General features: G+C 30.0%; 1 protein-coding gene across 6 annotated transcripts in view; it reads left to right on the forward strand.

Moving 5' to 3' along the window:
- Window positions 1-23,772, forward strand: part of dom (domino helicase) — a 92,994-nt gene that overhangs the window by 22,146 nt on the left and 47,076 nt on the right. For 5 of the 6 annotated variants that reach the window (XM_043047444.3, XM_043047445.3, XM_043047446.3 and 2 more), the window contains exons 4-22: window positions 1,604-1,863; window positions 3,973-4,158; window positions 4,947-5,087; window positions 5,186-5,408; window positions 6,463-6,707; window positions 7,334-7,460; window positions 7,533-7,631; window positions 8,700-8,806; window positions 8,922-9,017; window positions 9,936-10,113; window positions 11,450-11,586; window positions 11,671-11,781; window positions 12,894-13,145; window positions 14,037-14,173; window positions 14,887-15,073; window positions 16,116-16,301; window positions 16,948-17,212; window positions 18,370-18,654; window positions 22,498-22,677. In XM_043047444.3, the coding sequence (XP_042903378.2) occupies window positions 1,604-1,863; window positions 3,973-4,158; window positions 4,947-5,087; window positions 5,186-5,408; window positions 6,463-6,707; window positions 7,334-7,460; window positions 7,533-7,631; window positions 8,700-8,806; window positions 8,922-9,017; window positions 9,936-10,113; window positions 11,450-11,586; window positions 11,671-11,781; window positions 12,894-13,145; window positions 14,037-14,173; window positions 14,887-15,073; window positions 16,116-16,301; window positions 16,948-17,212; window positions 18,370-18,654; window positions 22,498-22,677 (3,402 nt within the window). The remainder of the gene's footprint in view (window positions 1-1,603; window positions 1,864-3,972; window positions 4,159-4,946; window positions 5,088-5,185; window positions 5,409-6,462; window positions 6,708-7,333; window positions 7,461-7,532; window positions 7,632-8,699; window positions 8,807-8,921; window positions 9,018-9,935; window positions 10,114-11,449; window positions 11,587-11,670; window positions 11,782-12,893; window positions 13,146-14,036; window positions 14,174-14,886; window positions 15,074-16,115; window positions 16,302-16,947; window positions 17,213-18,369; window positions 18,655-22,497; window positions 22,678-23,772) is intronic. The other variant, XM_071177155.2, reaches the window with a different exon arrangement.

Genomic DNA, 23,772 nt, shown 5'->3' on the forward strand with positions numbered 1-23,772 from the left:
TATGGTTCAGTATGAGGTAACCTAGTTTTAATTGTTCAGAGTTTTGCTTTTCAGAACATAAATTAACAAATTTTAGAACCCAGGGTTGCCACATGCGACTAAAATGCAACTATTTTTGGCATGAGCCGACTATGGCAACTTTTTTTTGCCTGAAAAGGCTAAAAAAAGCAACTATTTTCAAGAAAAGGAGACTATTGGGAGACTTTTCTGTACTCCTAGAGATGTTTTTTTTTTTTTTTTTTTCCAAGCATAAATTGGTGAAAAATCTGCGCCCCGCTAGATAGATAGTTCCTGAACACACTGAACTTCTTAAAAAATAAAAAATCTTAAAAATTTTGAATTGCAAATTTGAGTCTTTACTAAAATTGATTAGGATTCGTTCAATCTGCACGAATTCCATCGTAAGCCAGTTCCTTTTTTTCTGTCACCTTTTCAATGATTATTGCTAAAAAATTCTGCATGAATTTTTTTTTTTTAAAGGAAATTTTTTTTTTTTAACGGTATTACAATTCATGAATTTCGAATTTTAGTAATCACTTTTCTTATATATATATATATGTGTGTATATATATATATATATCTATATATATATATATATATATATATATATATATATAAATTTATATAGGAATTATATTTGCCACCAACTTGACTGAATGGATGATGGTATAAGACAATTAAGTCATTAACGAAATTTTAGTCATATTTTTGATTAATTTTTGTTCTTATTAGGCAACTATTTTCCTAGTTTTTGGCTACTATTTTCATGCTTTAGGCTACTAAAAGCAACTATTTTGTTCATTTTTTTCCGTGGCAACCCTGGAACCTAAGTATGTAAAAACTATTTCTAATAAAGTGTTGTAAAAAATATGATTTTAAATTATTCTTTTTTAAATCTATCCAGATCCTCCCCCCAAAAAAATTAAAATTTGTTTTCCACATTTGTTGAATAGTAGTCCTAATATCTGGAGACAAGAGGGCCAAATATTCATTACATCCCCATTTCTGAACTAGAAATGTTTTACCAGAAAAAAATTTTAAAATGCAAATTTGATTTTTATTCAGATTTTAAATCATTTATTTTAGAAAATTTATACAGAACTTTTGCTACTTATGAATAATATGTTATCCTGCTTGGATCTCTATTTAGTTTTGGTTTGATGTTATCTGAACAATAATACTTTTAATGTAATAATTTAAATTGGCTGTAAATTTTTGAATTTTTTTATTGTTATTAGTAATTGAGTAAAAAATATGGAGCTTAATATAAATAAAATTTTTCAAGGGGGTATGAAAGATATGCTAATGCTAGCTGGTGTGTTTCAATATTTTTGCCTGTTAAGTTTATTAGGTTGTTACGCTTCTTCCCTTAAGAAAAAAGAAGAAAGAAACTGGTTTTGGGGGAAGGCGAACTACCCTTTTTTGTTCTATATTTAAAATTAAATGTTTGACTTATTTAATAACTCTTAACAAAAGTTTACAAATATTATTTATTACATGAAATGTAATTGAGGGAAATATGTATTTAAAATTTGTGATTTCAATAAATTAAGTAAAGGCAAAACTTGGATTTCTTTTGATGGTTATTTTTAAACAATTTTAGGTCCACATGCAGATCATCCGCTGCTGTCAAAAACAGTTTCACATGCCACCTCTAGTCACTCTCAGTCATTGCCGCATCGAACTTCATTGTCTCCATCTTCACAACGTTCAGCCCCTGTTTCATCAACACCTTCAACACCCACGAAGAGTGTCCGACAACCAACACTTTCTCATAAGCTTGCTCATAAGCATAATTCAATATCATCTGTCTACGACTCCCAGATAGGATCACAAGAAGAAATCGTGGAAAGAGCCAAACAAGTAAAAATGTCTTATTTCTGTAGTTTTTTTTTTTTCGTTTAAAAAAAAAAAAAAAAAAAAAAAAAAAAAAAGACATGGCTCCTTATTAAGTTTGAGATCATATTTCAAAAGCTATTTAAAAAGACAAAAAGGAAAAAAAAATACTGGAGTAGAAAATTTAGCAACTTCTATTTTTTTAGTATTCATGTTGACAGTTTCACTAGTACTATCATATGATTGGGTTTTTTTTTTTGGGGGGGGGACACTTTTGGGAATAACTTTAGATCTAATGATCAGATATTCATGCACTACAACTCCTTCCTAATAGTTCAAGAAAGTGACCTTAAATATGCTAATAAGAAGTGTAGACGATATTTTGAGTTACGAAACCAAATTTAAAATCGTACTTTCTCCGAATAAACATACTTTTAACAATTTGTTATTGACGGATTATATATAATTTTAGACCATCAGAATATGGGAAGTACCCAAAATATGGTTCCCATAGTTTGGTCCCCTTAATGTTAATTTTGCATATTTCACCATTTCTTGAAAACTTTTTAAGCAAATTAAATAAATTTTGCTCACAATTATAAATTTTTTCACTATTTTAAATAATATTTTATATGAAAATATACCAAGATTTTAACGAAATTTGTTGAATATTTCCAAAGAAATCGAATTTTTTAAATGCCAGATATATTAAACTCTATTTCTCGGGAACTATTTCTCAATATTTGTGTAATATATTTTATTCAAACTTTGTATTTTGCCTTATAAAATTGCATTCTTTAAAATGTTGTAGAAATTTGCATGCCTTACAATTAAAAAAAATTTCAGCCATTATTGAATGAAATGATAAAAAATAATAAATGATCACTAAAAAATATTTTTTACATGGAATTATTTTACATAAATGAATTTTTTAATTTTGTGCAAAAATTTTCAATTCGCTTAAAATTTTCTTGAGATATGGTGAAATTAAGTAAGTGAAGTAAAATAAACATTAAGGGGTCTAAACTATAGGCCACTCTCCTGACCAAACTATAATGACTATATTTCTCATATTGTGGTTACTCTTTATATTTCAGGGGTCAGAAATTATAATCTGACAAATAAAATCATGTTTATTCAGAGAAAATATACGTTTTTGTATCTGATTTCGTAACTCAGATAATTTGTAAATCAGATAGTTTGATTCAGTTTGTTTTGTTTATTTTTTGTTCACTGTACATAAGAGTGAATATGTCAGGGTGCCCAATGCAGACCAGTATGAATGCAAATAGGGTTTTCATTTAGATGCTTAGCATTCACTTATTGAGCATAAGATAGTTGCAAAGTGAAGTAAATGCTTTGAACCCATCTTCTTTAAGTTTGTATGACTGGCACTGTAACAAGCTACTTTATTTTGTAACTGTCGTTGAACAGCAGACCCAATTCTTTGCGTTTACGACTACCAATACTTTCGTAGTCTTGTAATTTTGAACCCATTCTGCAAGAACAGGGAACTCCTGGATCAAGTATTGGGGGAAATTTGCCCTTGTGGAGGTTTTTTTAATGGAACTTATCCGCATTTGGGTTACGTGGTAAGGAAAACCATGAAAACTTCCCATAGTTAGCCTGACGACAAGGGGACTCTATCCCATGACCCGTCTACCACTGAGGATATTTTACCTCAGCACTGTGGTCAATGCAAGCCGAATGCGGAATTCGTATTGACCAGCCATTGCTGGGATTCGAACCCGGTTCACCTCATTGGAAAGCGAGCGATCTATCCCCTGAGCCATCACTGCTCTATAACAAGCTATTATAAATGTGTGCTTTTACTTCTTTTTTTTATTACTATCTACTTTTTTTTATTATGCTTAATTTACATTTTTTACTGATAGTGTATTAATAGAGAATATGCTAGCCTGTAATAATTATGTTATAATTTACTTTATATTATCCTTTTAGAGGTTCCAGGTTATATTGTGATATCCATGAGTGTTAACATGACATAATTTTTTTTTCTCACAAAATAACAATTCACACAACTCTTCCCCCTAATAAAAAATCTTGATCATTGTCTAATAGTTCAATAATTTTTAATATTTCTTATAAACTCTTTAAATAATTTTAATATTACAGGAAGCTTATGTTATGCAAAGAGTGGGAGAACTCAGAAAAGATGGTCTTTGGTCTCTGAAAAGATTACCAAAAGTTGCAGAAGCTCCTAGAAATAAAGCTCATTATGACTATCTTCTGGAAGAGATGGTGTGGCTGGCCACTGATTTTGCGCAAGAAAGGAAATGGAAGAAGGCTAATGCTAAGAAGGTGTCTATTTTTTATTTATTTTATTTTATTTTTTTTTTATAACCCATAATCAGATTTATGGGTTACATCACAATTACTAGCTAAGATAAGTGAATTTACTAGAGATTTTGGTAAAATTAAAATCTTAAAATTCTGTTTTTTAAATTACCTAGAAACCAAAAAAAAAAAATTCTAACGAAAAATGTATGACACGTTGCTTTTGAAAGAAATGAAGGGGACTGTGAGTGGCCCTCTAAAAGAAATTTTTTTTCGTTTGTTTATTCTCATTTTTGAAAAGTGAAACAATTTTCCCAACAATTCTTAAAAAAAATTTTAATTTATTTTTACATATTATTTTCTATTTCAATGTTAATAATATGTTTAATTTGTATTTAAAAAAAATTCTTAAAACATTTTTATTTTAAGCTCCAATAACAATTAAAAGTGTTATGTTATAATATATTTATGTTCATGAATGAGACAGAAGTAATAAATTAAATATCAAATTTACACGTTCAGAAAAGTTGAATTAAATCATTCTTAACAAGTGAATTTTTTTTCCCTGAATGTTTGTGGCTACCCTTGTAGAAATGTGCAGTGTTTTTTTTTTGGGGGGGGGGGGACTCTTGTTTCAAAACAATTGTAAAAAATTTTATCATTTTTAAAAGCTTGCATTTTCTTTTTTTCCATCTTTTTTTTCTTCTGATTTATATTAAATTTAGTTTCATTGTCTTTATTGAAAAAAAATTCAGAAAACCATTTATTAATATGAGTGAAGACAAATCTGTAATTTTTCCTTTGTATTTTAGTGTGCTCGAATGATTACTAAATATTTTCAAGAAAAGGAAATCAAAGCAGAGCGAGCCGAAAGAGAAGAGCAAATAAAACTTAGAAAGATTGCTTCCACTATCGCCAGAGAAGTGAAACAGTTTTGGAACAACATTGAAAAAGTAATAATTTTTAACGGTCTTATCTTGAATCTTTGCAGTTATTTTCTTTCAATTCAGCTATAAGTATTTATTTTTGCTAAATGTTATTCTTTTTTTAGCTTGTGGAATATAAGCACCAAACATGGCTAGAAGAAAAAAGAAAAAAAGTCTTAGATGTCCATTTAAATTTTATTGTCGACCAAACAGAGAAATATTCCTCTTGGCTTACACAAGGGATGAATCAGAGCAATAAGGGTAGTCCAGAGTCAAGTAGGGGGTCGTCTCCCCTCCCTGGTTCTGCATCATCCACCCCTCTAAGAAGGAATAAGCGAAGATCATTTGGTGAGCAATTTAAACAGTGTTTTCTGAGCTTTTCTTTTCCCTTTGTCCCACTTTATCTGGAAGGTCATGTGCCTCCTGAACGCACATTAAGACTTGTGGTGGGAAAAAAATAGATGAACAGTTATTTCATATGGGGATCAAGCAATCCACCATTAGCTGATAGTAACAGACTGGTTATTTGTCACAAACTGAGAAACGACCGAAAAAGATAACATTACTTATTTAAGACATTAAACACTGCTTCACATTTAAAAAACATTGTGAATAGATATTTACACAGGCTCACAGCATGGATTAAAAAAAGAGTTGTGTAAACTAAACACTGAGAGTGCATGTTGTAAAAACATCTTGGTTTATATACATTTTCATTTACAGCTGTTGTAGAAATCCCAAACAATGTAATTTGCAAATGGTGTTATAATTAGGTGTATGGAAAATAGGTGCAGTTATGAGTAGCAGGCAACAAAAAAAGAAAAAAATAATGTTGGAATTTGTGTTTCATGATTCAAACGTGGATTAACTTGCCGTTTGCTAGCTTTGATCACTAATATAATAAGTGACATGCCAAAGTCTTTGGGTTTCATACATGGTCAGCTGAGGTCGTCTGTTTTTATACATGGTTAGTGGATTTTTTTTAGATAGAAAGACTATTCTTTTACTTATTGTGAAAAAAATTTGATATAAACATTTTAATCAAATAGAAATCACTTTAATTGGAAAATAACACACTGAACTCAGTAGACGCAAGAAAATGATTTTTATAAATAACTAAAAGACGCATGACCCCAGTCACTGATAAAATGTCTATTGAGGGGAAAAATTGCTCGTAATTCATTCTAATTATTTATAAAAGGCGGATAAGGATGGCAAACTCGGCTACAAATAAAAATGGGATGAACAGTTGTATAGTTTATAAGGATTCAGAACTTGTGGAATCCATGGGGTCATAAAATGATCCTTACATGCCCTCCCGGATTATATTCCGGTTGACATCTTAAATTTTTTTTTAATCGCAAATACTGATATATTGTTTTGAAATTTTTCTATTTCATAGATTTTGAACCATCTGATAGTGAAGAGGATGATGAGGAAACAATAAAAATGGAGGAAGAAAATATTGATAAAGGGGAGCAAGACGAAGAAATTAAATTATTGCAACAAGAGAGTGAAATGCCTTTTGAAGATTTTCTCGATTCTCTTCCACCAGAAATTTTGAATACTCATGTTTCCTTAGATGATTCTAAAGACAAAAGTGATTTAAGTTTACTGTCTATACAATCTGATGTAAAACCTGAAAAGGTAATATTTCTGTTTTTTTTTTAAAATTATAAATTGTAACAATATGTTTATCATAAATGAAATCAATTATGTTAACAATTGATATATTATATCGCAAACTTTTGGCTAGCTTATTTTTTTATATCAAAATATGTTTCTTATCTGTTATACAAAAAGCATCTTGTCATATTATATTGTGAATTCAAATATTTTTGATAAATTAATTAACTTAGTTAAAATAATTAATCCATTTTAGATATATTTATTATTTCAAAGAACACCAGTAAATTTAATTGGTATGTAAAATGTATTGTGGAAATACTGACTTCGAAAAGAAGCAATCATTGGTTTATTTATATAGTGAAAATTGAGATTATATTATAGTACTGTTTCATTGTTTACAGTTCTTCTAGTATTAGTACTGTATGATTTTGAACCACAATTTTTTGTGTGTGTCATTGTTCATGTAATGTAATGCAGATATAATGTACATATCCTGTAAAAAAATAATCATAAACAACAGTAAGAATTCAATCATGTTTTAATGTAACCATTTCTGTAGAATCTGCATGATTGTTTCCTATTAGTATTAATTCCATTATGTTTAGTTGACTTACGTTATATATATTTTGTATAATCTTTTTTAGGGAAGTGATGATGATGACTTTGAGGTATCCGAAGAGGAAGAAGACGATGAGCAGACAATATTAGAGCAGGAAGAAAATGAAGATAATGTTAATCATGAAGAAGAAATTAAAGATTTAGAAGCAGAAAGTATGTTATAATCTATTATAGCTTTATATTTAATTTACTTGCTTCTTTTTGCTAATAATATAACTATTTTAGATGAAATGTCAATTGAACAGCTACGAGAGAAATATGCAGCTGCTTATGCTAGTGATTTTGAAGTAGAAACATCAGAACAACAGAGTGAAGATGAAAGAGGTATGCTGTCCTATTGTTTGTTTGAAAAAGTATTTTAAATTTACTACTACTGTTATTTATTAATATATTAAACATAGGATGCATGAAGCTTCCTCTTAAGTACCTAAAACATAATACATAAGAAAGAAAGTTTATTTATTATTTAATAATTGTAAAACGATTAATACATAATAACTTCTAATATTTAAATATGTTTAACATAAAATGTTGTATATAATGATGTACTATAAAATGATGATGATTCTTTATAAATAAGGAAATTAGGGATAGAGAAATACTTCACTGGTAGACTATTCTGTTATCAGGGCAATACCAATAACGGTTTAAGAAATTTGCATTTACTGTGAGAAAACAAGATAATACTGTACAATTTTTTGAACCAATGGATGTATAGATTAGTCATTATATAATACAATAAGATTTTTGTGACCAATGGATGCACAGACCAGTTTTTATTTTGTATTTGTTTATCAGTTTTTTGAAGCACACAACAACCTTTTCCTTGTTATTGTTGATATATTTCTAATTAAAAAATAATAATAAAATCTGAAAGAGGCTTAATAAATAAATGAAAGGAAATTTTACTGTTTAGGAAATCAAAGTATTTGAGAATATTCTGGTTTTTTTTTAAAAAAATAAAAAGTTTTAATTCTTGCAGCCTTAAGAAGTCTAGTGACATAAAAAAAATTGACCTGTTAGTCAAATTGAAAACTTAAAAATCAAATAGTAATATCCATCTTTGTGCATGGTTTCTGTTCACCAATCACCAGTGGCTGACAGCTCCATCGTCAGTCCTTCATACAGTGCTCAGTGTTGTATTGTATGATGACAAGGGACCCAGCGGCTTTTATATCTTCATGCCAATAAAAGATTTTCTAGAAAATGCTTTCTCGTTATTGGCTAACAAATTAATTATAATAAATTGCTTATTTCCCTAGTGTAAATACATACAATTAAATAATTTTAATGAAAAGGAAGCTGTTAAATTCAGTAGAATATTCTTGATTAATTAAATATTGATCTTCATATGAAATTTTTTTTTAAATAAAAAGAGGAATTTTATTTCAGAAATTGATGACAGTGAAGATGAACAATCTGATGAAGACATGTCTGTTGATGGGGAAGACAAAAAAGAGCATGCACTTTTAAAATCTCTCACAGATGAAACTGATAAGGTATAGTGTAGCTCAGTTGTTTTCAAATATAGTATAATCGAAAGTCAGGTTTTTTAATCTTTTTATGCTCTTTCACTTTCATTGATCTTACATTTATTTATTTTTCTATTTTTAGGACGATTCTAATGCTAATCCTACCAAAGAAATAACTGACATTGCTGCTACAGCAGAAAGTTTTCAACCCAAAGGCAACACACTATCTACAACTCAGGTAAAATATTTGATTTGATTTCGAATTTAAGATTTTTAATCTTTGTAGCTATTATTTCAATTTAAAATATAGCATTTGTTGTACTTTTAAAAGTAAAAATAGACAATTTGTTATGTTAAAAAGGATTTGAAATGTTCCCAATTTTCAAATGGTCTTAATAGTGTCTTCATTTTAATCGTTTGGTTTCCTTCTTAGTAACACACATCTATAATTTTGCATTTTAGAAAAGAACTTTTTCAAATCTTAAGCCTTTCTACGAAAAATTAGATGGTACAAGTTGGTTAATAGTTACTTATTGCAGAAAATAGCTAATGCACAATCAACTCATTCTTTAGCCTTCAAAGCAACAAAATTTTTCTGTCTTTTTGTTAAAAAGACTTGAATAACTTTCAAATTATTAGGTATAAATAGCAAAATAAACATTTTAAAACTGCCAAGTATATATACTAAATTCAGCAATTTTCTGATTGAGTAATTTATTTTAATTTTATTTTAATTATTTTTATTTTATTTTAATTATTTTTATTTTATTTTTTAATGAATTTTTAATTTTGTTTCAAATTTTTTAAATTTGCAATCAATTGTTTTGCTTCTTTGTTTGCCTAGTTGCATAATTTAAACTAAATGTTTCTTAGAATTTATTTTTTCTTAAATTTATTCTAGTACTAGATTTTTCATTGATTAAGAAAAATTATAAGTTAATATTTAAGCTTTAAATGACATTTTCATAAAGTAATCCTGTCCTGCTCCGATTCATATATATTGCTAGAAATTACCTGTGTTTGTGAAAGACCATTATTAAATAGAATATATATTATGTAGAGTTAATTGTTTATGACCTGATGTTAAACTTATAATAATAAGTCTTTTTTTTCTTCTTTCTTTCTTGTATGATTTTATGTGTCTTCTTTATTTTAGGTCTGTACTAAAGTTCCTTTTCTTTTGAAACACCAACTGAGAGAATACCAACATATTGGGTTAGATTGGTTAAATGCTATGTATGACAAGAAATTGAATGGGATTCTTGCTGATGAAATGGGTCTTGGAAAAACAATACAAACAATATCTATATTGGCTCATCTTGCTTGCGAAAAAGGTGATAAGACGTTTTAATATATTGCTATTTTTGATTTGTTCTGTATCATATATACACAGGGTAATCCCCGCACCTAGAAAGTCATGGATTTCGATATTGAACAAAATTTTTCATGATTTTATCTAAATTTTTTTAAAGAAAGATATGGATTGGGTCACTGAAAAATCTAATTTATAAAATTGAATTTCTGCCCCCCCCAACTCCTCCCTCCCAATTTCACAGTGTTCCGATGTTCTGAATTAGTAGCAAAATCCTTCCTCATAGTCATATTTCAGTAAAATATAAAATATTTATATCCTGTTCTTTAAAAATTCTGGTCTTTTTTCAAAAAATGAAAGAAAGAACATTTTTAGAGCGAATTATCTTTTAAACTTCTGTGATTTCAGAATTTTTTATTTATTTATTATTTATTTTTTTATTTTATCAATTTAAAATTATTATACTTACTTTAAACAAGAAATAAAACAGCCTCAAATGTTTCATTCTACACTTAAATAATCATGTTAAACTAAATGTTCCCTAAAAATTAAAAAATTCGTAGATTAACAATTTGAATAAGCTGCTTTATTAGAGCATTTGAAACTTGAGCACGAAATGAAGCACTGTTCATCACCTTTTATTAAATAAATCTTCATGTGTATCTATTTTTAGTCAAAGCGCAAGGATTATTATATTCTGTCCTAAAAATTTGGTAATTTTTGTGTAAATGAGTTTTTTTCCAGTCATTTAAATTTTTAATAAAAATTAAAAATTCAGTTTTTTTAATGAAATCTCGCCTTTTCTTATTTATGAGAATGCAAATTTATAGATGTCCACAATTAAAGAATTTCGTTCCTTGCACCAATCTTTGTGTGTGAATTTTGTTTTAGCTTGGTAGATGTTTCTTTGAATTTTTTGTGTTGACTTTATTATCCTTATAATTTAACTACCCGGTTTGATTTTATCATAATGGAAGATTTTTGTTTTTATAATTTCCTTTAACTTCACGTGTTCTGTTTGCGTTAATAGACAAAATTTAATTTTTCAGATTTAATCCTATTTTCTTTTACCATTCTCCTATCACAATTTGTATTTTTGGTAGACATTGCAATTAGCATTAAAAAGATTTAAAAATCACCCTCTCAATTTACAATTAATATTCATATGGACCTGATTTATAAACTGCACATTGCAATTTAATCTAGACTTTTGAATAACACGATATCTTAACTGCATTTTACCAACAATAATGCATTGCTTTTTATGCTATTTTAAAATTTTACATAGTTATTTGTTTTCGCACAATTATATAATTGTATTATTTTTTATTTTAACTTAATATTTTTTTTAAATTTAGGTGTTTGGGGTCCTCATTTAATTGTTGTGCCCACCAGTGTAATGCTTAATTGGGAAATGGAGTTCAAAAAGTGGTGTCCAGCGTTTAAAATACTCACCTATTATGGCACACCTAAAGAAAGAAAGCAAAAACGTGTTGTAAGTTTCTCTCTTTTTTAATTGTCAATTTGTAATAAACTGACATATATATTTTTGTTGTATAATTTTAATGTCTCTTTTTAGGGTTGGACCAAGTTTAATGCATTTCATGTGTGTATTACTTCTTATAAATTAGTTGTTCAAGATCATCAGTCTTTTCGTAGAAAAAAGTGGAAATATCTAATTCTAGATGAAGTAAGATTTTAACTTCACAAAATTTTATTTTGAATTAGATTTTTTTATATTTAACTTTTATCTTTCTTTATTTTTGATAATAAGGAAAAATCTATGAGCTTATAAATGTCTGTGTTTTTGTAATAATGTTAGTTAAATTGGAATTTTTTATATCTACACAGAAAATGCCATGTTGCATAATTAATGGTGCAATTGTCTCCTTAAAAATGCCAAAAAGTAATGAGAATTCACTTTGTACTAGAGGATATTTGATGCTCTTAAATTTTTAGGATTTACACTTTCCCTCAATTTACTTACAAAATTTTAAATATAACTTTTTTAGAGCCATATAATTAAATAATTATAATTAAACTTATTAATTTAAATAAATTTATTGTTTAAGTAAATTAAATACACTTAAAATCAACATTAATAATCTATATCTATAAACTAAAGTGTAAGGAATTGCAATTTGGGTGAAATCTGATGACGCCAATGATTTCAAAGACATATTATGTAACTTATTTTTAGTCTTTTTATTAGGTTAAATGTAGAGTGAATTTTGCTTTTTATTAGGTTGAATGTAGAGATTGATGGCAAAATAGTAACAATTGATTATACCACTACCTTTTACATAAGCTGATAGTGGTTGGTTTTTGCAGTACCACACTTTATATTTTTGCAATGGTGATTTTTAAATTAAATTGCAGACTATTTACTGCATAAAAATATAGGTTTTGATTAATTTCCATTATTTAAAATATCTACATTCTCAATTTGAGACTAGATTATAAGGAAAATATGTTAATAGCTAGATAATATGGAGTTGCTTAGGGCAGTATTATGTCACCAATGATATTTAAGATTGCATTATTAGATTCAATCAAACAGGGATTTTTTTCTCCGTTAAATTTGGTTTCCATAGTGACAGAAATTGTTTAATTCTATTGTTTTTTACAGCAAATTTCTCTTTTTTTTATAATAAATAAAAAAAACTTAATAATAAATAAAAAAATTTTGATTGTGTATGTTTATTTTGGTATTTTTTGTGTATTGTGTATGTTTCATCAATTATAAATATGTGTGCTTACATGCAGTTCATTTTCCATTGTCAGTCATGTTTGTTTTTACAGGCCCACCACATAAAGAACTTTAAGTCCCAAAGATGGCAGCTCTTGTTAAACTTTCAAAGTTCTCATCGGTTGCTTCTGACTGGCACTCCTCTACAAAACAACCTGATGGAATTATGGTCTCTCATGCATTTTTTAATGCCAAATGTCTTCCAGTCTCACAAAGAATTTCGAGAGTGGTTTGTAAATCCATTTACTGGGATGATTGAAGGTAGCCATGAATATAATGACAGTCTTATCAAAAGATTACATAAGGTATTAAATTTTTTTTTTTTTACCAATTTATTCATTTCATATTTTAGATATTTATATGAATCAGTATGATATTTCTTCTTGAAAACCTGGAATCCTCAGAGTGTATTGAATTAGCTTTAAAAAAAATCAGGGAAAATGAATATTTTTGCTGGTAAAAAGAAGTTAATCTAGAAAATTTAAAACTTAGGGAACTTTTCTGCATTGTTAAAGAAACTTTAAACTTCCATTGTTAACGAAATTTTAATTGTTAATTTTCCAGTGCAATATTGAAACTTTGTTAAAATTTATTTACTTCTATGTTGTAATAAATTTTTTAACATGCAATTATTGTTTCAATGAAGATTTTGATTAATTTTTAACTTAGTAATTTTTTTTCAAGATTTATATGGGGTTAATGACTGACAATCTTCTCTTTGTGAATTTTTAATCCCCTGTCTTCTCTTTGTAAAATAGGGTCCACAGACCTATTTTTCCTATTACTTAGGTGTCCATTTTTTCTCACCCTCTTATTTCCTGCTTTTTATATCTTAAAAAACCATTATTGTTTTGTGTTATTTAGCACTGGGCTTCAGCAAATCTATTAATCAGATGTTTCAAATTTTTTGGTGCTGTCTCTGAATTTTAGGATTTTTTTCCCTCAAATTACAAAACCAAAAATATTGTGATTTTGAAAAAAAAAAAAAAAGATGACTTTCCCTAACGTAACTAAATGATTATGCGAAATTGTAGCTTTTGAAATCCATAAATATGTGAAATTATATTATATAATTAATTTATATAATGATATTTTTAATGATATTAAATTATATAATATATTGAATGATGAAAATGTATTGCATATTTCTATAAACTTTTTCTTTTTATAATTTATTATAAAAATGTTCTTTTTAGGTTTTAAGACCTTTTTTGTTACGAAGGTTGAAGTGTGAAGTAGAAAAACAACTGCCAAAAAAATATGAGCATATTATAGTATGTCGCTTGTCAAATAGACAGAGATACCTTTATGATGATTTCATGTCGCAGACAAAGTAAGAATATTTTTGTTTAGTTGTTCAAACATTTCTATGTTTTCTGAGTACATTTTCAACCTAATACATTCTTATGACCTCAGCTTCGAATGATTTTGCATTTTCTTGAGTTTTTCTGTGGTTAGCTTGCAGGTATTCGTCTTATAGCAGTAATTGGAACTGGACACTATATCGATACTTCTCTAAATATCGATATAATACTTACATGATCATGCTTTTGTTTCTTGTAAAGCATTGGAACTCTGATTTAAGACACCAATATAAGAATACCGGAGAACTTGATATAATGATTTAACAGACGAGGTTCCTTGTCTATGCTAACACGCATGATGTACAGTCTTGATCACCTCTTGTAAACAAGGGGTGATCAAGAATCATTAATACTAATTTTTATTAGCTGTGATACCAAGTTTTGCAAAAATCAGTTGCCTGCTTCTATATCTAGATATCGGTAAAGCATTTATTAAAGCAACATAGAAGGCAGAAAATAATTATATTAGTCACCCAATTATAATTAATCTTACAGTTGAGTAAATCGCAAAAATTATATTTATAATTCCTTAAAATTTAATAAGTTTGTGAGCAGTGAAGCATTTATACTTCTACACGCTAAAAGTCAATTTCTCTTTTACCCATTTCTTGAGTACCACACATGATTTTTCCAGGTTAAAAATTTTAACATGCATCATTTTATGCTGAATAATTTTTTTTAGGACAAAAGAAACTTTAGCTACTGGAAATTTCATGAGTGTCATAAATATATTGATGCAACTGAGAAAAGTTTGCAATCATCCTAATATGTTTGAAGAAAGACCAACTGTTTCCCCATTTCTTATGGAGGGAGTAACATTTCATACGTCTTCCTTAGCATCTAAGGCATTGGAATATGATCCATTTAAAGTAAGTTTAATGATTAGTTTATCATTTTATAATGTGATATCCAACTAGTGATATCCGTTCATCCAATTCTATCCCAGATAAAATTCTGGTGAGGGAGTATTGTAGCATAGTTTCCATTACAAATATTCAATTCTAATTCACTAGTATATAAGACATGTTAACTTGATTCTATCTGGAGGTACCCTTAGATAGATGATGGTTAACATTGTCGGTAGCCTAGTCCCACGTTGGTGACTTTCGTATGTGATCTGAACACACCTTCCTCGGCATAAACTTCTATCCTGATCTTAACATGCCTACTTTAATCGATGGAGCATAGTGAACAGTTGGCTTGCTATTTGTGACTGCGATATTATCCTCCTTGCGCTGTTGCTACTCCATTTCAATCAAACACAAGAGGGGTCTGTACCTACTCTACTTCTAATAGCAAGGTAGGAGAGAACACACACACAACCTTGATCTTCACACAGTTCTCACAAATAGCGCTCAAAGTCTGGTGATCTTAACACAGCTTTCTCGGCATCTCGCAAAATAACAATGAATCAACTAGAGATATTCATTCATCAAATTCTATACCAGATAAAATTCTGTTGGAGGACTATTGTAACGTTGCTACCACTTCAATTCCCATAATTTAGTATATGAGAAATGGCAACTCAATTCTATATGGAGGTACCTTTAGATACATGACGGTGACATTGTCTATAGCCAAACCCACCTGTTTCCAAAAAAGTAAAATGTAGTTAGTATAACTAATTCATAAAGTTTAAAGCTTATAATTTATTTATTTATTATTATAATTATGACATGTAATTTCCATCAGTGCTATAAAATAAATGTTTACGAATTCTTTTTGTTTTTATTATATCTTTTTCTTATGATATTTCTTTGAAAAGAGTAATATGTTCTGTTATTTGATTGATAAGGTTATGGAGTTAAAAAGTAAAAACAGTGCTTAAGCTATATGGATTGCTTTCTCGTTACCAATCATATATTAATGACATTATATTTTAATTAATATTTTTTCTTCTTCTCTTTTTAGCAAGTTAATTTACAGTCTCTGAATCTGCTATTAGCCGATTTAGAATTATCTTTAACTGCTTTTGCTGCTCATCGTGTTAGAAAGTTTCAAACACCTCCAAAACTAATTGTTGAAATTGATAATTTACCAGAGCCCCCTCCGCCCTGCCCTGCTGTCAAAATGAAAGTCAACTTTTGCAACACCCAGGTATGAATATATTTCTTAAATATGTCCTTTAAAAATTATCTGCTCTATTTATAGCTCTCCCATTGTCAAGTTTTTGCATAATGCTTAAAATGTAGATTTTATTCATAATTTGTTAAAATTCTCAATTTAAATGATGTAGAGGTGAGGAAAATATCAATTTCTGAATTCCAAAGGAAGTAACTAAAATATTTCTTGAAGGGAAAAATTAATCTGGATTTTTGATTAATTTGTTACTCTCAGAAATCCAATGGATTTCAAACTTTTTTTTTCTTACATCAGATTTTTTCGAGCACTTTTTACTTACCAAAAAAGGGAGCAGATTATGGGTTACAATCTAAATCAAAAGGTTAAGATAGTGAAACAAAACACTATAAAAATGCAAAGGATTCAGTAAATTGTTGTTCTTTCGACTGTAATTAAATTAAAGCTAGTATCATTAAAGGGGGGGACAAAATACTCACTCGATATTCTACTCGTGTATATTAATTACTAATTAATATACACGCAACAACACATTGTTATTATATGTTTGCCTGTAGCTAAAACAACATGGGGTCTAGAATGACAGATTTTAACCTGCTAAGCACTTTAAGCGAAAAGTGAAACAAGCAACATGATGATTATTTATCTTATGTTTTTTTTCTAGGGGGCTTCTAATTCTGCTCCACCTACTCCCCTACCAAGAATTGCATCTCCTGCTGTAGCACATCCTAGTCGTTTGCCTTCATCTATTCCTAATCGTGTGACCATGCCTATTGGTCCAGCTTTACCACAACCCCAAAGGCTAATGGTTATACCTGGCCAACAGGGCACTCCCTCACGAGCTGTCAGTCCTGTTGCTGCTATTGGTTCACCGCCTGTTGCTAGTCAGCCTGAACAATATACGCTTCAGTTGGTCCAACCTAGTGGAGGTAATTTATAAAATTTTGTTATGATCTTCTTTTGTATTAAAATTTGTCAAAAATATTTTATTTATAATTAGTTTTATATTTATTAATTTTTTCTAATTAACTTTTGTGCTGAATTCTAAGATGTATGTGCAAACTTTAACTTTTCGAATAATGCATAAAAAAATATTTTTTTCTACCTTAAAAAAGTTTTTTTTCCTGTAATTTACTTAGGGGATATTTATTATCCTATGTGTCAAAGTTAGAAAAAAGATTTCAAATTTTTATAGTATTAAAATGTTTGTTATGCATTGTAACCCTAGATTTTCCAGTTTGTCCTTAAGTTTCTTACATAAAGAAAAAAGAAATGTGTTTTTGTTATTCATTATGCAAAATACTGGGTTCAATCGATGCATATTACATATGTTTTTAATTTTAAGAAAAAGTCCTTTAGTTGCCATGTTAATGCATTTATGCTCAAATTGTTCTGGCTAGACATCTTTTAAATAAATTTTTTTTCCGATAATTTAGGAATTTTCTAAACACTTAACAGTTATTCCTGTGCAGGTTTTTTTTTAGACCAGGCAAAGAATAAAAAAAAGTTAGTGATATTTTGCATCTAAATCGCTATCATTCTAGAAATTGAAGGGTTATGTTGTCTTTGTGATATAATTTGTGATATAATAATAAGATTAAGTCTGCTAGTATAAAATGAAAGTTTAATTTTTGTTGCTTTGTACATCTGAGAATTTTTGACTTGTGACAAAATAAATACTTGCCTTTTTAAGTATTTGAGACTAGATACAATGGTAAATAATCAGTGTGTTGACAATAACCCATATGACTCTATACAAATTTGAGCGGGATAAAAATCAGTGATTGTTAAGCTAAACCCTATAGTTTACCCTAGATAAAATTACTTATTGCTTTATATTTTATTTTTATAAAATATTTAAGTTAGTGTTTTATGAATGGTCATTTTAAAACATACGTTTAAAAGTGTCAAATTTGAATTATGTGGCTTGGGGCCTGGTAAGGAAAATTATTCTGCTTTGCTTCACCTCTTCTCAGAGCTTGTTGCTATCATTATCTAATTGCAGATTACGATGCTACTAATCTTACTATTGCATGATATAGTGTTTGTGTGTGTTCTAAAATCTTTGCCCTGTCTCTCTTACTAGCTGTTGCTTCACTCGCACCTCTTGGTGGTCTTACTCTGCAATTGCAACCAGGCCCTGCGAGTGGCAATCGGGTTCAGTGCATTCAGTCTCTAATTGGTGGCATTGGCCGGGTTGTCCAGACAGCCGCTGGTGCTCATTTTGTGATAACTTCAGTTGCTAACTCCGTAGCAGAGCACTCTCAAGTACAGCCAGCAGCGACGACTGCCATTGCTCAACCTCATGTAGCAGCATCAGTATCCAACACCCAATCTTTAGTATTAAGCACTAATATCTCTACAGCTACTGGTAATAGGTGTTCATTTATTTTTGCCTCTAAATATTTTATAAACATGTTTTTTTTTTTTTTGTTTCTGTAATACTTGAATTTTAATTTAGCTGCCAGTTATAGTACAGGTTGGAAATTGATTTATAATGTTATTATTTGAGCAATATTTTACGGAAAACTGTACTGCTGTATGCATTTAATATGATATTTGACCCATTCACTGTATTTATTGCTTTTAAGGAATTTATTTTTGAAAGTTTAATCTAATTTACCAATTTTGAATTGTTTTTATTCCATATAATACTTAGAAGCCTATCAAAAGTTTTACCAAATCCAGCTATCAAAAACTATTATAAAAATAATGTAGTGTACAGAAAGTTTTTATAAAAATTTATTTTACCTATATCAATCAAACTGGAAAATATTTATAAAAAGGCATTAATAATGTATTAATAATTATGAATCATTGGGCATTAATAATTATGAATCGTAAAATATACAGTAAAAATAATCATAGCAAAAGAGAGAAAATATAAATTTTAATTAGTAAAATCACTTACCTTTACAGTGATCCTTCATTTTTAAATTTCAGTGCGATTGCGGCACATGCAAATAGGTGAAAAAATAAAAAATATATACAACAGCATATTTCATAAGAAGAAAGATATTTTATTTAGTTACTTTAATCATTATCTGAAAATCCATTAAAAGAAATATCAGAATCGTCATCCAAAATAAGGTTAACACACTCTTCATTCAGTTCATCAGTGATATCATTGTCTACAGATCCGACATTGACTTCCGCTAATCTGGTATGAAATAGCCCATCTTCGCTTCCATCTAAAGCGTTCGATATACCACAACGCTTGAAGGATTTAGAAATAGTCTCTTCGGTGACCGCTTCCCAAGCAGCTGACACAAAACCAATCACATCTTGCCGAGTTGGCCTTTTTAAATTCCCAGCAAGAGTCTTTTGTTTGTTTCTAATGAAGACGGCCCATTCTCTTCGCAGTGCACTTTTGAAGGGCGCCATCCACGAAACATCTGCTGGCTGCAGAAGACCTGTGCACCCTGCCGGTATCAAAACCAAATCAGTGTCTAGATCTTTTAATTTTTCTTGGAGACTTGAAGTTTTATGGATTGAAGCTCGATCTAAGATAATCAATCTTCTTACATCATCTTCATTGGGACCCCAAATCCTCGTTAACCAACTTTCCATAAGGTTGGTCGTCATCCATCCGTTGAAAGAGCAGGTAACTTTTACATTATGAGGAACTTTTAAGTCTTTCAGCACGCGAGGTGGGATGCGTCCTGTTGGCTCTTTTAAAATCACGAAAGCGGGAAGCTTATGCCCTGAGGCAGTTGCTGCTAGCGCTACGGTAAAGCCTCGCTTTTTGCACCCCGTGTTTGTGATTCTGATTGTACTTTTTCCAGCAATATCATTAGTCCGAGCGTATGGCTCATCAAACCGCACCATCGTTTGATCCATATTTCGAATATTATATGGCGTGTAGTCATTTTTTATTCTTAACGAACGAATAGCTTGAATGAAGCTATTTGCGGCTTCAACGTGATCACTTGGCAACTTCTGGCTTTCATTTGTTCCTCTTCGCATGGAAATGTTGAACCTTTTTTTCCATCGTTTTATATACATAGAGGATGCTTTGAAATCTATAAGTCCAAGAGAAGCTGCTATTTTTAATGCTTCTTCTTCTAGCATTCTGTTGGATACAGCAAAGCCATTTTCTCTTTCTTTTTCTAAAAATTCAAACAGGGTATCATCTAATTCTTCTGATAAAGGTTTTCTCCCAGTGATTAATTTCCGAATTTTCTTTTGTTCCCCATGATTATTAGCTAATAAAATTTCTTCTTTATTAATCCACTCTCGAATTCTTTTTCTGTCGATGCCGAAATGCCTAGAAGTTCGGTGTATAACAGAACCATTTTCCTTATGCCATTGGATGACTTCCAACTTTTTAGAAACAGTATAAGAGCTGATTTTAGGCATCCTGCTTGTTAGAGATCACAATAAGGACTGATTCTAATCTCTGTGAACAAGGGGAATGTTCAGTCTCCACCCCCAAAATATTCTGATTTTTCTTGCCCCTGTAGTACAATTCTAAGAAATGATAATTCCCTTTGACTCCTTATCTCTTTCATTCAATTCCACCCCCTTCCAATTTACATTCTTCTTCCCCTGCTTGGCAAAGGATATTCTTTCTTTTCTGCTCAATCTTTTACATTCAACTCTCCCACCACACCCTAAATTTTTCTCACATTCTTATCAGTGAGTGTACATTCCAATCAAGGTGACCTTGACTTCTAATCTTTTTCGTTTTTTCTTTTAAGAAATTTATATTGTTAAGACAAAAAAAATCAGCTATATTCTTTTTATTTTGAATTTTATTCTGTTGAAGTAACTTACTTTATTTTATCTTTTAAAAATAAAAACGAAGCCTGAAGAAAAAAATAATAATAAATCTGTATCAAAGGAAACATCTGTTTCTAAAGCAGTTTAAAATAAAGTGAGAAGTAAAAACACCCGCATTTCCAATGAACAAAATAAAGAAATGGAAGTTGGAAAAAACTGATCAATCAATCTTGACAGCTGTGCTTTACTGCCCCCGAATTTCCCTCCTCTGTTTGACCATAAATTGGCCACACCCAGTTGACATTGAAACTACCACATGGACAATAAAATGAATTTATCCCTTTTGCGATTTTTTATTCGATTCATTAATTTTTTTTATTTTGCCGCTTTTTATTTTTTCTTGTTAATTGTTGCTTGCTTGCTTTTTTTCTTTTTTTATCGTTATTAATTTTTAGCTTGTTTTTTGTTGCTATTCATTGTTAGTTTGTTAGCATTTAGTTTAAAAAGCTTTTTTTTTTTCTTGCGAGGTAAGCGTCTTTTGTTAAAACAAAATGTTATCTAAAAGAAAAAACGAGAACTATGATCTCGCTCCAAAGAAGAAACGATTATTTCTTCTTCATAGGATTCTGATTATTTCTTCTTCTCTTATGATGGGCCAGTTTTAAATTCACCCCATCATAATCTATGATCGAAACTTGACTAAATTTATTGGTTTTTCTGAAATTAACAGTGGAATTGAATTATAGTAATATTTGGGGGCCATATTGGAATTTCCGAAAGAGATCCGAAGTGCGGCATTTCGTCAGTCCCGTGAGTGTCGGATTTAGGGTCCTATTCTTCCTTTTCTGTTCACTTAAATTACAATTGCTAAGGCGCTAAATAGATTTCTAGCTTGCGATTTTTCTTCAAGCTGGGGGTGGATACAAGATGCATACCTTTTAAATTTTCTCCTTATGCGATGTTTTTTTAAAATTATTATTTCGTTTATTTATTTTCTTACAGGCTGCTGCCGAAAGTTAGCTAAGAATTGGCGATGTTCTGCAGCAGATCGCGATACGGGCGAATATTTCGTCGACTTCGTTATTAATTTTTTTTAATAGTCAGAAAATTATTTCTTAAATAACTTTCCTTGACAAATTTTTTTGCTACAAAAAAATATTTCGTCGGAAGCGCCGCTGCATGTAGGAGGGGGGGGCGTTTTTTGGGTACTGATTGGCAATCTGCATAGATGTGAAACTACAGGGGGGCGCTTTATCGAGTTGGGGCGCTTTATCGAGTTGGGGCGCTTTATCGGTATTTTACGGTAGTTTTTTTTGAGGATCTTTTTTTTTTCAGTAAATGATTAAAAGCATGGCTATAACTTTGTCCAAGGAATATATGGCAAAAATAATCTTTGTTTTGTGTGAATTACTTATTATTTTATTACTTAATCATGTGTGTCATTTTATTAAAAATTATAAATACTGCATTAATGCATTTTTTTTTTTATTAGTGCTACCCCAAGTTCAAAAGATTGGGAGTCCAGCAGTTGCTCCCCAAGTGTTAACAACATTCTCTAGGCCGCCAAATAACAACTCTACGTCATCCATGAATAATCAAAGTTTTCATAATAAACCAATTGGCCGAGTAGCACCTTTAAATGTTCACCCCCCAGTTAGCACAACAAGCTCTGGTAATTATTATTTTATTGAATGATTAATTTATATATTTTATTTTCCTGACTTTTTTCTGACTCTTTGATAATGATTAATAATTACCTACATTTACAGTTTTAATAACTTGAGTAGTTCTGGAAAATAAATAAATGTAATAAGAAATTATACACAATTTAGTCACATTAATGTGACTACCACCTAATTTTGAACTCAGCATGAAATAACCAATCACAAAGGACAGATAGCAGCACATTGCAGTGGACCGTATATGAAGAGTGTCCGTGGGGAATCAGAAAACATTGCAATTATCGGCATAATTCAGAAACAAAATGATTTATCCAATGCCTAAAAGGGCATGATCTTTAGTTTTTGGGCAAAGAGTGTATCATTTCCAAAAGGGTTAATTTTGTAAACTGTTTATGTTCTGCCGTAAAATTGTGTCACACATGGCAAAATAGATGAATATGCGTGTAACCATTGAGCAACTAACCGCCCAAATGAACCTAAGGTCTAGCAACAGTGTCTCTTCAACGATTTTCAGCAAATGTTACTCCATACAGGCCTCTGTAGCAAAGGTTTATTTAATGCTCCTATGCTAACTGCTGTTGATTGGCAACAAAAACCGAAATTTGCACATCAGTACTGCAATTAGGCGTCCTCTGAGTAATGACAGGTGGATGTAGTCATATATAGTGCAAACTCTCTAGACCCTGCAATGATTGCTGAAGGAAGGAGCATTATGGTCTGGGAAATGTTTTTGTCATTCTTGGGGCACTCATCGTTGTTAAAAGCACAATAGATCAATAGAAGTACACACCTGTCTTTGCAGATCATGTCCTTGCCTACATGCAAATAATTTTTCCTCAGAATGAAGGCATCTACTAGCAGGACAGTGTGGTGTCTTAATACAGCTCTCAGTGTCCGTGCGTGGTTCGTAGAAAACCAGGAGGAATATGCAATATTCCTCATGCCACCAAACGATCTGGCAGGGCTTCAAGTGCTGCGCATATTGCGCATTTTGCTCCAAATCGGTATATTTGCGCATTACTGCACAGAAACGACATTTTATGTTAAATTTGCGCCGAATCTGCGCCAAAAATATTTTGGGGACC

Source organism: Parasteatoda tepidariorum, chromosome 2, assembly GCF_982258835.1.
Source record: "Parasteatoda tepidariorum strain Cologne lab strain chromosome 2, Ptep-v5.0, whole genome shotgun sequence".
Classification (NCBI taxonomy): domain Eukaryota; kingdom Metazoa; phylum Arthropoda; class Arachnida; order Araneae; family Theridiidae; genus Parasteatoda; species Parasteatoda tepidariorum.